The sequence below is a fragment of the Xenia sp. Carnegie-2017 genome, unplaced genomic scaffold (assembly GCF_021976095.1).
Source record: "Xenia sp. Carnegie-2017 unplaced genomic scaffold, XeniaSp_v1 HiC_scaffold_2, whole genome shotgun sequence".
In the NCBI taxonomy this organism is placed as follows: Eukaryota; Metazoa; Cnidaria; class Anthozoa; order Malacalcyonacea; family Xeniidae; genus Xenia; species Xenia sp. Carnegie-2017.
In genome coordinates, this window is record NW_025813482.1 from 7,749,654 (window position 1) to 7,767,790 (window position 18,137).

General features: G+C 33.2%; 1 protein-coding gene across 1 annotated transcript; it reads right to left on the reverse strand.

The window, feature by feature from the left end:
* Positions 1-146: 146 nt before the first annotated feature.
* LOC124440459 (PHD finger protein 14-like) lies at positions 147-12,614 on the reverse strand. The gene is given in 27 exon segments (XM_046990853.1): positions 147-345; positions 531-584; positions 1,217-1,271; positions 1,377-1,468; positions 2,399-2,503; positions 2,629-2,675; positions 2,678-2,763; positions 3,048-3,179; positions 3,878-3,960; positions 4,195-4,290; positions 4,499-4,605; positions 4,980-5,055; positions 5,996-6,048; positions 6,175-6,219; positions 6,452-6,527; positions 6,976-7,047; positions 7,322-7,387; positions 7,624-7,672; positions 7,735-7,829; positions 8,176-8,287; positions 8,815-8,870; positions 9,880-9,986; positions 10,399-10,454; positions 10,557-10,627; positions 11,447-11,667; positions 12,012-12,140; positions 12,542-12,614. Coding segments are annotated over 27 exon segments (2,304 nt in total). The 5' UTR covers positions 12,579-12,614; the 3' UTR covers positions 147-219.
* Between the last annotated feature and the right edge of the window lie 5,523 nt (positions 12,615-18,137).

Below are 18,137 nucleotides of genomic sequence, written 5' to 3' on the forward strand. Positions count from 1 at the left end.
ATATTTTGAACGTTTATGATTAAATATTATCATATTATAGGGAACAAATGTGTAAAGAAATCATGATAATTGAAGGAGCCTTTATAAATGAAACCACGACTGAATGTGCGATTATAACTGCAATTTCCCCCAAGCAGATTAGCCAGTTTTCAAGTATAAAAATAGCAATATTTTAATTTACTTTCACGCGAGACACTACACAATTTAATCATTAGTTTGTCATATTTCCATGACACTTTCATCCACTGTTCTTTCATTTTTCTTGTAAAATTTTCCTTCAGTTTTCTCAGAATGGTTTTCGTCATTCTTGTCTTCTTCTACTTCATGCTCACTTTCGTCATTCGGCTTTTCGTAGAACATATGAACAGAAAAAATACCTTACACGAGACACTGAGCTTGGAAGCTCTTACTGTTTGATATTACTTGCTAATGATAATCTAATTTTGATAAAATAAAAGTAAAGACTGCTCAAAAGTTTTTGGAAAAAATTATGAATATGGCACTTTTGCCTTTTGATCTCATTTACTCACAGATTCATCACATTCATTACAGAACCAAGAGTAACCTTTAGGTTTTGGATTGCTCTAAAAAATACCAATAAACGAATAATCTCATCAGCTCTAAGTTTAAAATATTTTCACGAGGTCAAGATATCTTAAAAGCTGTCTGCTGCTGCAGCCAATCAGATTGCAGGAAATATAAAAATATCACTTTGCATGCATAAATAAAAGATAATAAGTAATATTAAAAAAGCTGAACAAACACACTGGTCCCAGTCCCCTCTTCGAGAAAAGCATGTCGTATTTTCCTTAAGGTTTAAACTATTAAAAATAGTACAATAGTACAAATAATCATGTTAGATAAAGTATTATAGAATACAGAGACATACGTACGTACAAAAACAAACTCAGCATAATTAAGAAGCTTCGAGATATAACAATACTACGACTACACACTTTACTATGTCACCATCATTAACAGCATCCCTGTGATTAATAGGAAGATGCCGAGATGGCCTAACTAAGGTGTAAATTTTCAACTCTCCAATCACTGGAGTACTAAATGCAATTGAGTATGAATATTTAAATGAAAAGAAGCAACGAAATGGCTGTTTTTTGCGGCAAATATCTACTAGTTATAACTACATTTTTGCCTCCTTAGTTCGAACCACACGAAACAAACAAAAAAACGTATAGATTGTTAAAAATCCGAGTACCTTTGCTGGTGGGTCAAGACAACCAAAATGAAAACAGTTCTTGCATTCATCACATCTTAACATTCAACAAACAAAATTTTAAAAATAATGAAAGGCGATTTATGTAAACTTGTATTGCTACATAGAAAAGAAGAGAAAAAGAATGAAATCTCATACATACATCACAATATTTGAACTGTCTCCAATTTTCCCACATATTTTACAGTTGCTTTTCACATCTTCTGATTTCTTTTTCCGCCCCTTGTTTATCTTCTAAAAATACACACTTTTTTCATGTAAGTACAAATTTATTTAGAGAAATTCCTAGTTTAGATATACTTTTGAGCTCGCTTCAATCATAAAGGGTTCGTGCAAATGATTGAAAATTTTAAATCATCGCTGTACCACAGAATAGACATACAACACAAGGCCCACTCGGCTAAAATCGTGGCGTATTTTTTCACTACGCATGCGTGACTTCCCAGCAAGATACTTTCACAAAATCAATATGGAATAAGTATTGCATGAGAATGTTAGTTTACTAATAATTCACGTTTAAAGCAAACGTTTGCCGAAATTTTTATAAAAAGTTATTATCTTAGGAAGGAGATAAGGTTCCAAGCTTTTGTAGTGCAAAACGATATATTTGTAAAAACATCTATATTTTCTATTGCGATCTAGCGGAAGTATCTTGCTGGAAGGCGCGTGACCTTTAGAATTTGCTTCAGAAAAGTTGGGGACACGAACATCAAAGGTTCCGACACGAGTAGACCTTCTGTTAAGATATCTATTCCGTGGCTGTGCATTAAACAAATTAAATCTACAATGAGCAAAATCTAAGTTCCGATTGAAAACATTTCAGGTTAATCCTTACAAACAGAACATCTTAAAGATTCCTTTAAAACCTACTTCTGCAAAATTAAATAACTTTTACTGTAAGAAATTGCAACTGCACCATGACCTTTCCATATTTTTTGTAAATGAACTTGTAGGAAATATTCATAAGTAAATTCCAGAAAAAGGCTGAATTATACATAATGACGTAAACGTATGCTCAAATAAAACATAGCTACGAGTGATGTATTGCAAAACAAATTCGCATACGCCAGAGAAGAGTATGTTCAGCCATGTATAATGCTATGTTCAATATTCACCAAGTAGTCAAGCAAAATACCAAAATAAAAGCATGAATGTTAAACTTACCGGTTTTTCTGGCTTGGGTTCCTCAATTCTTCGTTGTCGTTTAACCGGTTTTGTTGCTGTTTGCTTTTTAACACGTTTTATTTTTTTCTTTGTTGTTTCATTGCTCTATACAATAAAACGAAAAATAATTCTCATTGACTTTACAAGTGGATCAAACATTCGCATCTGAAGATCTTAATTCTCTGAATATTGTTCTAGTATATATTTTAACCAATGGTGTAAACACTCACATCTTTTCCTGGTGTAAATTTTGAAGGCTCTTTGATGCTTCGTTTTGGCGACTCTGCAAAAGTGACGTGCTGTTATTCAGGTCAATTTTTGTTTCGTCATTTTCACTGCTACTGCTATCACACTCCGTACATTGCCTAAAAAATATTTATCTTTCTTAGATGACACAAAACATAGCTACTCGGAAAAAAACATCCATCTTTGATTTAATTTTTGAGATAAAAGAGACGACATATTTCGAATTCAAATTCATCATCAGTCTTAATAATCTATGATTAAGGAAATCTTTACACAACACAGACTTCTACAAACTAACCAATATTGATTGGTGAAAATGATAATGTATTCATAAATAAAAATAATTATTACAAAATAGTTTCAATGACAGAATAATAAATAGCGGTGTACTTATAGTACGTACCAAAGTAGTGTACTTGATTTCTTTGGCATTCTGGTCAATGGTGGGTCAACACAAGCAAGATGATAAAACTTATTACAAGTGTCACATTCCACAATCAAATGTTGGTTCTCTGTTTTCTGACATTTTGAGCATCTACACAGGAAAACTCAGTTTTACTGCATATAAGAGGTATAAATTTACTCTAATAACAAACAGAACAAAACACGAAACCACGAACAACTAAAATGTGACTCTATAACTGTCTTTTTACTTAAGCAAGATGAATTCAAATATATTACTTATGAAGAAGGTTGTCTGTTGCAAATAATAATGATAAGCATTAACAATCAGCAAAGAAGGTGTGAATGAATAGCAGTACAATTGATGTATGTCCACGGCGGATCCATTTTAAAATACGATAGAGCAAATCTCACTGGGAATATTTTAGTCCTAATATTTTTTTAGGAGTTTTCAAGCAGCAGCGTTGTTAAAAAATCTAATTTGAAGCGAGCTTCTATACTTTATTTTGTCTTACTCAAGATCCAGCACTGAGTATGCCGCATGTTGTGAACATTTATGGATAGCAAATTCTATACTTTATTTTGTCCTATTCAAGATCCATCACTGAGTATGCCGCATGTTGTGAACATTAATGGATAGCAAATTCTACACTTTATTTTGTCCTATTCAAGATCCATCACTGAGTATGCCGCATGTTGTGAACATGAATGGATAGCAAATTCTATACTTTATTTTGTCCTATTCAAGATCCATCACTGAGTATGCCGCATGTTGTGAACATTAATGGATAGCAAATTCGATGGTCATTGAATTATTGATGATGCACTTACACATTAACTTTCCACTCCTGTTTTGGTGGATCGTGTTCTTTTTTGGCTTCAATTGCTTTCAATACAGCAGGTAATTCTAGCTTCTAAAATAAAAATAACTTCTAGCATCAGAGTGAAAAAGCATTAAAGTGAAAAAACCATCCATATATTAATAACAAAAATTTCAGAGTGAAAATGACAAAACAAGAAAGTGAACTTGGTAAGGCTTGGCCGGGGGCATGAAGGAAGTACATGTTCAACTTATGATATAGTTGGGGTAGTTTTAGTTTTATTTAACATTTGACTTAGGAAGACGAAATCATTTCAACTTTTCTTACCTTTCCCATGAGTTGACAAAGAAATTTGTGCAACCCAAAACATTTCTTTTTGATTTCTTCAGTCTGTGGTGCAAGTTCCTTTGCATTCTGAGAAAGCTTTTAATTAAGATTATATTACGTCAGGTACAACTAAAAATTTTCTTTTGATCAAGCAAGCCAGGTCCAATACATTTGTTCAACAATAGCATTAAGTATACAAGTGGATAACAGACGATTGTGGCAAAATTCAACATAAAAATGAATAATATCTGAAGGATTGTTTGGGTGTTATATCTAATGAAAATTTGTACATGTACTGACAAACCTGTTCGTATTTTGTTCTCAAACGCCGTTCTTCCTCTTGTAATTTTTTATTGTTCACTGTCAATTCTTCTAACGTTTTTTTCATATTGTTCATTCGGTTACCGCGGTCTACATCGAAAGTATAGCCTGGATTTGTACGTTGTTATAAATATAGAAAGGTCATTATACAGAAATATTAAATACCAACAAAAAAACAAAACGATGTGAAGAGAAACTGTCTCAACTAAGTTGGTATAATAAAGGTTTTCCTTTAGTTAAATCAATTCAAATTCAAATCTTGGGAATTACCAGGAATTACCATCTTAACATATGAAAATGTGAAATTCAATTGTTGCATTGACTTTCTGCTTCATCGCTGAGCAAACACATCAATTAATAATTTGATTCACAATTTCCCAAATAAAATTTGGTATTGAAAAGAAGATAAAAGAAGAAAAGCACGCATTTATCTAAAACATATAGGGGATATATATTTACAGTACCGTAAAAATAGTTGACATATTCGATAGTTAAAGCTGGTTTAATATGCCATTTTCTTCTCGGTCTATTCATACCAAACTGAAAAAAGATATACTACAATGTTATCAAACAGTAAAGTTTCACTCAAATAAATCGTTTTTTACATGAGGGTTAAGAAAATAATATCAATAATAAAACTAATATAAAAACTTTAAAATTACATTGATGTATCCAGTACAACCATAGCATCGTAATAATAAGCATGCATGTATACATACTTTAATACAAATAATCCTGTACAGGAATTCTAAAATTCATCAAAAAATTCCTATCGTTCATTTCACAAGTACGTTAAAATACCCCCGTGTAGATCGGTCGATCATATTTTAAATAAATAACAAAAAAAAATACTTCAGTAAAAAGAAACTGCATAAAATGATAACAAATGGACAATAAGCAACCACATACTTGAGAGAAGAACATCCACATAATATTTGTTTTTAAATTATTGTAAATAGAGGTTTTCATTACTTTATAGAAATCAACCTGCTATAGGAATATCATATCGAGCACATGGATTCTCCCAAAAATAAAACCGTATAATGCAGAAATAAATTCAGGAATACCGTATTTTCATGTTTGTCAATGATAAATCTGTGTTGATTAATGAATTATGAATTATGTTGATTTTTTTGCACATTATCGTCTTTAAAGGACTACAACCAAACTGAAAACTAAAGGTTAATTGAAACCAGCTTTTAAATAATTTTGAATAATATAAAACAAAAAAATTCCGATAATAGACATCTAGTTTTCCTGATATTCAAGATAATTCAAAAGTTTGAACACGGAGTAAGTAATATTTCATTTGTCTGACAATGTCTTCGGAATAAAGACAAAATATTACCTATACTCTGTGTCTAAATTGTATTATCTTGAATATCAAGAAAACAGAATGTCTATATTCGGAATACGTATGTTTTATTTTGAATTATTTAAAATAGTCTGCTTGTCCTGGTTACTAATGATTTTGTATTACCTGATTAGACACGTGACCCAGGAGTTCAGCCTTTTTTAATAAATGACGTAACACTAAATATACAAAAATGTTTAAAAATTCACACAAAATCCTAGAAGCAATATAATGTGAAATTCGCACTTGATTTCATTATACGTAAGTCGCATTTCAAAAGGAAGAATTTCATAATGAAAATTTACCTGACGGGCATGTAAGTATGGAACGAGCAACTTTTATCTTTGGAGCTAAAAGTAAAACACATGTTAGAGTCCAAAGAATGAACTGAAAGATCAGTCAAAGAAAATATAACTCTTCATGCCACTATGAAGGACAAAAACGACTAATCTACGCACATGTAAAATTATGTAATGAGTATGAAAAATTGATCACATTAATTGATAACAAATATGGCCACAGGAACTACTTTGATCGTTCCTTTTATATCATCAACGTATTTTCATCAACCTTATTCTTTACCAGGTGGAATAGCTCTTTGTGCTTTTCGTCTCAAATACATTTGTCTTGCAGCTTGTAATGATTGATCAACTCTTTCCTTAACAATGTGCATTAATCAATTATTGAACAAGAAAGGTCCTTTGTATTGTGCAAAATGCTGCTTTTATCTTCAACAGGTAAAAAGAAAACAGATGAATTATTTGAGGATTCAAAAAGCAAGTTGGTAAGGACTGGAATGGATTTGAGGAAGTGCATCATAAAGATATTGTTTATGAGAACGTTATAAAGAGAGAGAGAGGAAATATTTGACAATCTTGGTACAAAGAAAAAAATTATTGAGAAAAACATGCTATGAGAAGAACGTTGAACATCTTATTACACGTACGTAGCATAAGAATCATTCAATTGGATTACATGTTGGTAAAGCAAAATTATATGAAGAGCTTGACATACTGTGAAGTTACTCCATTGACATAAGGTAAACCGAAATAATACAGGTATACGTACAATACTTGCTGTAAACATTTAACTATATTAACATTTACCTTGTACTTCTGACTAACTTCCTTTTTTTTGAACTTTTTTACAGAAGACAAGTACGTTAAATAAGCTTGGCGCTAAAAATTAACAAAATATCGTAAGGTATTAATTCCTAACACTACAAATACTATGCCTTGAACAGAATTGTTGCAAATTGTATTCGTAGGCTTTATCATATTTTTCAGTGAATCATGTAAACGTCTAGCGTGTAAAAATTATATTGGATTGAGTCAAATAAGATTGAGAAGATACGTAGCTACTTTAAATTAAATTATCAATCTACGTAATCTAGTGGCTTTAGGTTCAAATCGAGCGCTGTGATTAATGATCTCGTTGAACATATATGTATACCTTTCTCTTTGCAATGGATTTGTCTAAATGAAGTTTACAATGAGCATATAGCGGATCAGCAACATCCTAAAACAATAAAACTTAAAGTCCAAAAAAATCAACATGGTCAGAAAATGATGATAACGAACTAACGATCTAAGCTTATAACTAAAAACCTTCGCATACTTTAAAACATTTTCTTTTTGGTAATTATTATAAATAAGCGCTTTGCAGAAATACATAAAGAAGGCAAAGCATAAAGAACAGATTTCGTGTAGGTTTTAAAAAGACAAGCTAAGCTCTACAAGTCTTAGAAAAAATACCTCATCGTCTTCGCCGGGCAATTCTGACAATAAACCAGCTTTCAGAGCGCTAAATAAGTGAAATGTTTTTTTACTGTTGAGGCCTAAATGATAAAATGTTTATTGAAATACCATGATGCATGAAAAAATGTTTTACAAAGTCCAGCATCACATCCAATACACACTCCAGTTCGACTTAAATTGACGTCTTCACAAAGTTCACATTCCTTAAAAAAATAATGTCTTAACATAAATCGATTATGTAAATTGTAGATCCATGCCAAAGTAACCAACACGTTTCCTTATTTAACCCACTGTTCGTTTATCTAATAGGGGCCTTGGATTGCGTAATTTACTGAAACATTTAAAAATATCACTCAGAAGGCAAAAGTTTGAAAATGAACAGAGAAATCAAGAAAAATAAAGCGCTAATTGACAGATAACAAAGTTTTGTTTTAGAAAAGAAAGCAAACGTATCTTAATACATTCGTTAAACTTACGTACTATCCAGACACTGCGCCGCTTTGGAAAATCAATATATTATCATTTAAATCAATGACATAACGAACAAACCTTCGCCCCCCATTTTGAGATGGGTATATCATCCAACACAATTCCCTCAAGTTTATCAGGAACATCAAACGTGATACCAGGAGTGTAAAGAGCGCACACAAGATGAACCCATCTAAACCAAAAGGTGTACGCGTAAATGAATACAGTTAAAACAAAGTAAGTTTCAAGATTCAAATCAAGCCGTTGTGCTTTTTACAAGTGAAACTGAAAAATTAAGCCAGACAGCAAAAAAAGGAACAATATAACGAGGTTGACAATGTTTTTACAAATCGAGGATGTTTCAAGTCAACAAGGACAAATTAGGCTGTCATACGTTTTTCGCAATAAACTGAAAAACCATAAACACACTGTAGGATGCAGTTTGTTAGGAAGCTAATAGGGAAAAAAGTTTTTCACATTGCAATCAACAAATGCATCAAAATTTTTAGCTATCTTCATTTTAAAGTAAATGGTTTGAACCCAGGATTATCGTTACATGTTTGTTGATGTAGATCGTCCAGGTTAGTAGAGTCCTGAGAAGGACTGATGGTATTGATGTTGAATGACGTTTCGACAACCTTATAAACACCAATCAACATCAACAGTCCTTCTCAAGACTCTACTAGATCTCCTTTTCTTGTCAAATCAATATCCACTTACTGTCCATGCAAAGTTTCTTTAAAAATTCCATCACGATTTGGACAAAGCTCACATTCCTATTGTTAAGAAAAGTTGTACAAAATATAACCATAGTAACAGAGAAAAAACGATTAGAATTATATATGCATGCAAATTATATATGCATGCAAATAATTCATATGAACATAAAATGAAGTTACTCGGAATACGTTCATGGATTCAAAAGCATCAAAATACCAGAATTGACAAAGTTGGAAGTAAGTCAGAAATTTATAAAAGCAACGAAAAGTCTAAAACTTCGTGAAAATGGCACATTGTTTTTATGACATTTTTTTCCTGTAATCATGAAGAATAATACTGCTAAATAGCTGTGTTTGATATTTGTCAAGCTAGGAAACAATGTTATGCAACAACTTTATGGTATAAAGTAAATAGCCAAAGTAAAGCTGGTTTTTGTTGAGCACAAAGAAAGTGAAATATAGAACAGTCACCAGAAGTGAATTCTTTAACTGGCTAAAGACACCAAGATAACAGCGAAGATGAACTTTTCTATTTAACAAACACACCAGGAAAACTATGTAGATGAACTTTACAAATGAACAAAAACACCACGACAAATATGAAAATTCCATTCAACAAAAACACCAAGACAACAGTGTAGATGAACTTTTTTACAGGTTAAACAAACAATGGGAGCAACTGAGTTCAAATAACGAATGGCGCCTATTGATAGTGTGACAAGAAGTCATGCAGAAGTCATTGAAAGTCGTCGTGCCTGCTTCTGTGACTATTCAGTGATTATACTCATATTTCAAAAACAAAGAAAGAAAAGTTAAGTGTAATGTCAAAACAAATAGATATAATGACTTTTTAACAAAAAATCGTCGTCTAAAAATGTGGTTTGGTTCGACTGTCCGCTATTTTGACATGAGCCTGTAAGTGGAGAGGTCACTTTTGATAAAACCAAACAAGTCGAGATGGACTCCTTTCTAACAGCTCTTCGATAGTTCACACGATGAAAGGATATTTTAACATGTATCGATCACAGTCCTTTCATAAAATTTTTTAGCTAAATTTTACACTTACCGGAGATTGTCCACTTTTACAAGCGTCACAAAACCATGGTTCAGTGGCAGACTCAGAATCGGACGACTTATTTGAATCATTATCATCAGTATCAATACCATAACAGCCTAAATCAAGAAAAAAACAATGAAAGGTAAGAATTACAGTTTCCTTTGATATAAGTTCTTCAACGAGTTTTTTTTTATATTTAAATGAAATATTTTAAATTATTTAAAACCTGTAGGAGCAAACAATCTAGTTTGAAGACCAACTGAATGATTGATAGTTAAACTACAAATAACACTGATCAACTTATCATTTATTGGAAAGAGCAAAATTCTCAACATTCTTCGAGTGCATTGTTGGATCACAAGAAAAATGCACATTTGTAATAAATGTAGTTCTAAAACTCTTTTTAATATAAATAATCAATGTTTAACCTAATGTTTTACTAGTTCACACTCGTTTTTAAGCAATCACAGTGCTTTCTGTTGGAAAATTTTAGAATATTTTAAAATCTTTTCCATTCAATAATCTTACTTTCATGTACACTTATTCCACAATGATCACATTCAACAATTTCATCGTCATCATCACTATTATAAAATAAGAAGATACGTAATAATACCATGCTTGACAATACAACAATACAGCAATGCAGAGTACTTTTTATAGGACAGCATAATGTAGTTTCTTACTTGTTATCTTCCAAGCAAATACCACAGATAAGGAATTTTAACGAATCGTCACGTTTTGGTGAAGATTTATCCTTTGAAAATTACATATGTAAGTATTAAAATAAGTTCATACGCCTATTTATTGGAGGAGAGACAGTTGCCAAGAAATATTTATTGGTTCAAGAGTTAGTTTCAGGACGAATGAGGAAAAAGAAAATACACGTTTTACTTCATAGGTACATGTACGTGTTTACAAGATTGTAAAACGCTCTTTGAAAGGATTTTTGAAATCGAAAATTATTCACAGCAGAATATGACAATTCAAACGATTTTGAAGAAGGGAGAAATCGTTCTACGGGTTCTACGTATGTACTTAGCTACTCCTTTAACTTTCACGACATTGTCAAGACGGTTTTCTAACTTGTTTACTAAATAAGACATTAAATTTCAGTGTGCAATCGATTTTACAAAAAATGAAGACAATGGAATGATCCACAGTAAATCAATATTTTAAATTTTACACTAGAAAAGATGTTCTTAACACATCTTTTGTCAAATACTTCAACTCAAAAGTTTCTTACAAGGCAAAGTTTTTGACGAAACTGAAATCAAAGCCCCTTGTGATGGTAATAAAATATACAGACACAGTGTTAAGGGAACAAAAAGCATTGAAGTCATAGGAAAGCAAAATTCCCTCAATAAAACCTTGAATGTGTTGTTTCTCTCAAGGGTATATCAATGGTCAGTTAAGCAGTAGATTAAAATAGTCATACATCAGCAAGTGGAATATCTAAAACTCTTACAGAAAGAACTATGATGTATGTAATCAAACATTTTAACTAAGTGCATATGCTAAAAAATAGCATGATGACAAAATACAAATTACTGGTATACTTGTGAAAAAAACTTACAACATTGTCTCCACTTTTTGACATGCTCTTGTTTGAATCTTCTAGTTTTTCAAACATGTTCGTAATTGTCGTTGATGGACCATTCCTGGTCCCTTCAACGTGGTCAACACTATCTTCATCACATGTTTCAGTCTTATCTTCCTCATCACTTGAACTTTGATCGCTACTATGAGGCATTGTGGACTCATTTTGATTGTCTTCATCACTTTCACTAGCACTTTCTGCAAAAACAGTAAATATGAACATAGGAAATAGAATAAGAAACACATAATCAAGCAATGTCATTATTAACATTATTAGACACTATGACAGTAATACTTTACTGGTAACATACCACCATCTTTATTTGTCAATTAAGGTTAAAACAACCAATTGTTAAATTTTATGTCAAGCACATGTGCAATAACAAAGTTTTCCAGGATAAGTCTAAGACAAGTTAAAGTTCTTTAATGTCAAGAAAAAAGCTTTGTTTCAATGTCAGAAATAAGGATTGCATAGCTGGGTATGAAACAAAGTTAACAAATATTAATAGGTTAAATAGTGCTTTTCCCTCTTTAACTTTTACCTTCTTCATCATCACTTCCCATCTCAAAATCCTCGTCATCATCACTTCCATCACCATAAGAGAGAGCAAGTTCAAGGAGATCATTGTTTTCAGCAGGTTTTATTTTTCTCTTATTTGGACCACGCTTTACTAAAGGAGCAGTTTATTTTGATACTAAAGATGACATTACACACAAAATATGCTATGTTTTGGAAATTTGAAACACCACAGAACTGCTTGTCTGGTGTATAGATTTTCAACTTCTGACAAGTTCCAACTCCATTTGATTAAGATTATTTAAGTGTTGCATACTACCTATGAAGTGGAAATCTTGAATATTAAAAGAGAATAAGCTTTATCCTTTTAGCAATACTGCTGCAATAGTGATCAACTGATCATGTTGCATGTTACCACAGACGCCTCACGTATATCATACATAACTCACAGATAAATCGACCCTTTGAAAATGGGTATTCATAAAAGCTAGTTACACAATACGGCATTTATAAATACAGTATATATTCAAATGAATCGAGTCGCTTTGCACTTACAAATAGCATTTAAAAGGTTTGCACGTTCGTCTTCCATATTATTTTTACTATATACTATATTTTGGTTGAACTACGTCATGTAAGCAGCGACATACTGACTTTAAAGGCTGAAACACACTAGGCAGTCGCTTTAGTTGCGCGTCTAAAACTACCGCTTTGCGTGGTTACTAAGCTAGTAGCGTAGTCGCGTCTACGGTGGCCCACAAGTACAAGCACACTTACACATAACAGCATACGCGCACAAATTCGAGGATGCACACTTACACATAACAGCATACGCGCACAAATCGAGGATGCACACTTACGCATAACAGCATACGCGCACAAATTCGAGGATGCACTTACGCATAACAGCATACGCGCACAAATTCGAGTGGCCCACATACAAGCACACTTACACATAACAGCATACGCCCACAAAAATTCGAATACTAACAAACGTAAGTTCAAAATTAAAAAGGAAAAGCCGGCAGTCTATTACTTGACATTTCTTTCCGCTGCTAAACACTACCTTTAAAGACTTATGGAAGATATCATTCGCAACTATTTTACTAAAAACTACACGTATGATACAATTCTACAGCTATTACAAAAATATCATGGAATTCGCATCTCTAGAAGTACTTTGCTGAATAAGCTTAAGCTTTATGGATTGCAACGACGTGGAAATACCGTTGATAAAGACCACGTAAGAAGATGCATTGTTCGAGAACTAGATGGAAGTCAGGGGCGGATCCAGGGTGGTGCAACTGATGCGAGTGCATCAGTCATAAAATTGAATATTTCACAACATTATAACTTACAATCAATACGAGCAAAATGCCAGAAATATATCAGATTGGAACGTTTATAGTTTCTAAATGCTTTAAATACCTTAACACTGACAATATATTGACAACAGATGTACATTGATCATTGAGAAATATTGTTAAAAGCCTTCGTAGATTGTTTACATGTGAGTATCATATTGATTACAGCCGCATTATTAAAAAATGCGTCGCTAAATATGGCGTTTTTATGTGTCGACATTTTTGGCGAAAATTTGTTTCATCATCCAGCTACACTGAGCTGAATTTGTACTACTACGTCACGGTGGCTAGATAGTGAATCACTACGTCACGGTGGGGAAAAAGTGCACCAGTTGGTGCAACAGTCCCGAGTCTCTTTGGCCGAGTGAACCACCTAAACGTCACGAATTTCATTGTTTTTTAGCCTACGTCACGGTGGGAAATCGCTGCTGACTGTTGCACTTAAGCCCACGAACACCAAAATTTCATTCTGACTGGTGCACTTGAGCCAGCGTTATAAATCTTCAAACCTTCAAAATTATAATTACATGACTATGGCATTTGGCTTATTTATATCTTGAAGTCATCATGGCTGAAAGTAGGCATATATACGATCTTGGCTCATTGATTCAAGACAGTAAAACCAGCGAGATTTCTTCTGTAAGAAAGGATTATGAAGGAAAAGTCTCTGCTGCCATTCCGACTAAAACAGACCTGTTTCGGAAAGGAAAGCTGGCGAGAAATCTTAACGCAGAGTTGCTTATCCCTAAGCATATGGGAGATAATTATGGGCTTTAAAGTAAGTAGCTTGAAGTGCTTACTGCTTACTATGCTTGACATTGTAATGCATAGCTATAGGTCTATACTTGTATTTCTGTAATGCTTATGGCTTACTCTCTTTAATGTTAGGAATATGATGGGAAGGGGCACATGGGGTGTTTATTCCCTGTTGCATTTATTTAAATTTCAAAGCATCCTGACCTGCATTAATCTATAAATGGAAATTTACTGTATTGTATTTTACAATGTCAATTTTCAAACTTCATGTCCAATATTGTTGGCTCAATGAAATTTAGCCAGTAGTATAATGCAATGCTCTGGATTTATGCCATAACTAGTGTGCACATAATTATGCATGTTGTTGTGCCAAGTTTATAAATTGTCATGTAACATAAGATCACAAAACATTTTATTCACTACTACATGTTTGAATTTGGGTAATCCTGCATTTATACTGGAGATTTCTTCGATTAAAGTCACTGGTAGAAGTCTCTACATACTTCCTGGAGAAATCTCCACTCTAATTGTGCTCACATGGATATTGTGATTTCAAAGTTACTTAATATACATAAAAATACAGGAGAGATAATTTAATATGACATTACTTCAGGATATTTCATAGATTTATAAATATTCCATGTAATATGTTGTAATATGTGCTCAATGTGACAGACAGAGAGGGCACATTTTTCATACATTTTGCTTGTTTATAAATACAAACTTTCTGAGCTATACAATGTGTTGAATGTAAGAGCTATGCTGGACCAACCATGTTATTCATTAGAGTTTTTCATTTTCAAATTGCATGCCTAATATTGTCAATTCCCTGAAATTTAGCAAAGCAAACTGTAATTACATATTATTTCAGCCACAACAATTCCTTATTATTTCTTCCATGCCTAGCTTGATAATGACTTTCATATGAAGTTGAAATATTGCTTTGAATCTTCTCTGTTGCTGTTATAACTAAAATCTTGAGTTTACAAGATGATGTTTTTTTGATTGTATGCTCTCATTTACAATCATGCACAGTGTGCCAAATTTCTAAATTTACCATAAAACATTATGATCACAAAAGGGTTGGTACACAGCAAAGCATTTTATTTACATAGATATGATGTTACTGTATTGTCTTTATATGATTATTATTATCTCAAAATTACCCACTATACATAAAGATATTAGAGCAACAGTTCTATATTGTAATTCTTTAACATATTTCATTGTATATTACATCACCATATTTTATTTTTGCATATGTGCATATGTGTATCCTGATCCTTATGTATAGAAGTCCTCACCATTGCTATTTGATTAAAGCTAGAGGGCACATAGTATTAGCTATTAGGTAATGACTTATACTCCCCTTGAAAGCTGGTCTGATGAATTTGGTTGAGAAAGTATAGCACTGGCATTACCATGCTTAGATTCAATTATCTAAAATAATATTTATGGATTGTTAAAGGCAACCCAAAAAATTACACTTTAAGGCTTGATGAATGTTCCCCTAAAAGGCTTTTCTTTATCAACATAGAGTCAATAGTGATTTTATTCAATAGACTTTCTAATTTTATTGCTTGTAGAACTAGATAGGTGATGGTAACTGCATGAACATTTCTTTGCTATGCCCACGTGATCTTTTCTGCTGTTGGAGGAGTGATATTATCAATGAAAGAAGAAGAATAACATTTATCATTACTTGTTGCCTGCCTTTGGTAACGATGATTACATCATGAACATTTCTTTGCTATGTCTAATGATTCTTTCTGCTGTTGGAGGAGTGATATCAATGAAAGAAGAAGAATAACATTTATCATTACTTGTTGCCTGCCTTTGGTACGATGATTACATCGTGAACATTTCTTTGCTATGTCTACGTATCTTTTTCTGTTGTTGTTGGACGAGTGGTATCAAGAGTGATTAATGGTCAAAAACTTGTGCTTCATTTGTGAGATATAAAAGGTTTCTTTGCGTTTCACGACAAAAAATGCGCCATGCTTCTACCTTTTTTAAATCACTCGTGGATTGGAATGATACCTTCCTGATTGTAAGTTTTGGCGAAGGTATGAAACTTGATAAATCTGAAAGTAGTAATGAAAATGTTTAAAGGTTAGTAGAATTTTAGATTTTATATCATTGAAATTTGCGAAATGTTTACAAACTAAGTAAAGCCAAGTTTTTTTTAAATTCTGTTGTCAAAACGCAGGAAATCGCATTTCCGACGGTCTAAAATATAAAATTTTCCGGGGGTATCTTCCCAGACCCCCTACAGAGCTAGCGCCTTTGGCGCTTGCAGTGGTGCATCAGTCACGAAAATTGCTGGATCCGCCCCTGATGGAAGTGGTAAATTATTGGGCTATAGAGCCATGTGGAGACGATTGCAGTCAAAATATGGCTTGCAAGTTCCTCGTTTGGTTGCTCAAACCACCCTTCAAGAAGTGGATCCAGAGGGATCGAAATGGAGACGGGCTAACCGTCTTCGTAGAAGAGCTTACATGAATCCGGGGCCAAATTATTGCTGGCATGCCGATGGTTACGACAAACTTAAACCGTATGGTTTCCCCATCCATGGGTATATAGATGGATTTAGCAGGAAAATACTGTGGTTAAATATAGTTCCTTCAAATAATGATCCCCGCGTAGTGGGCAGGCTATTTTACGACTGCATATCTAATATGCAACTCTGTCCTAAAATTCTTAGAACAGATAGGGGAACAGAAAATGGGATTATGGCATCAGCCCAGTGTTTCTTACGCCGAGATGGTACGGACACACATTCTGACGTCAATGCTCATCAATATAGATCATCACACAGCAATCAGCGAATAGAAGCATGGTGGGCCATGTTACGTCGCTCGTGGGCCTCGTGGTGGATGAATTTTTTTAAGGATTTGATAGCTAAAGGGGTTTTAGACACAAGCAACGTACTTCAACTTGAATGTCTATGGTTTTGCTTTAGTCCTGTCTTAAAAAAAGGACTTGACCAAATCAAGGAATCGTGGAACAGTCACTATGTACGCAAATCCAGGTTTTACACTCATGCGGGGATCCCTGATCAGCTTTACCTTCTACCTGAAGCAGTTGGAGCTGAAGATTTTCAGAAACAATATGACGACGAAGATCTTATAGAGATTTACAATTCAGTTAATGTGTCGACAGAAAAGGTCTCTACATATCAAAAATACTTCTCGTATAGTGCTGGTGTGTTACAAATAGGACAGATCCAGACATGGAGAGAAGCTTTAATGGCATATGAAAGACTTCTAGAAGCAGCTTAAAGCAAATAGCAATGAACAAAACATATTTAACATTAATAACTCAAAACGATAACGTATATGGTAATCTTATAAAGAAATAAGATAATTTCATATTCAGGGAAGGTCCATAACCTCCATCTTCATATGACACCACATCATTGTCCATAAAATCTTTTTTAACAAAAGTGAACTAAAAAAAGTGTTTCTACAATGTAAAACACAATATAATATGTCATAATAGTGTGCTAAAACATGTGATAGAACTTTCATACAATGTCAAACGACCAGGCACTTTTTTCTCTTAGGATCGACGAAAACTCCTCTACAAGTTCATTATAAAATTGATAAGTGCTGGGAATCTCTAGCAATGGTCCACATGTGTGCTACAGGACGACGTTGTAAACCATTAAGTTCTGTAAATGACACTTTTAACTTTTGACCTTCTAAAATGATATCAGAACCTGTGGTAAATTGAAGGAACGCGGTTACGTTGCCACCTAGAGACTTTATATAGCGCACCAAATGATCAAATGCATTTCTTGTGCCTCATTTTCGGGAGGCATCTAGAATTTTCAAAACCTTTTGGACGTGGGTTTTCTTTCTTGGTAAAAGCAAAGAATGCTTGCAACATCTTGAAACGCAGGATGACTTTTCAATGATTGCAATATTGTTGCCCAACAATTGGAAACGTATCAGTCTTTGGATAAGTTCTTGGTGAGCTAATTGGCATAATATATCTTCAATATTTTCTTCTGTGGGATTGAGATAGCA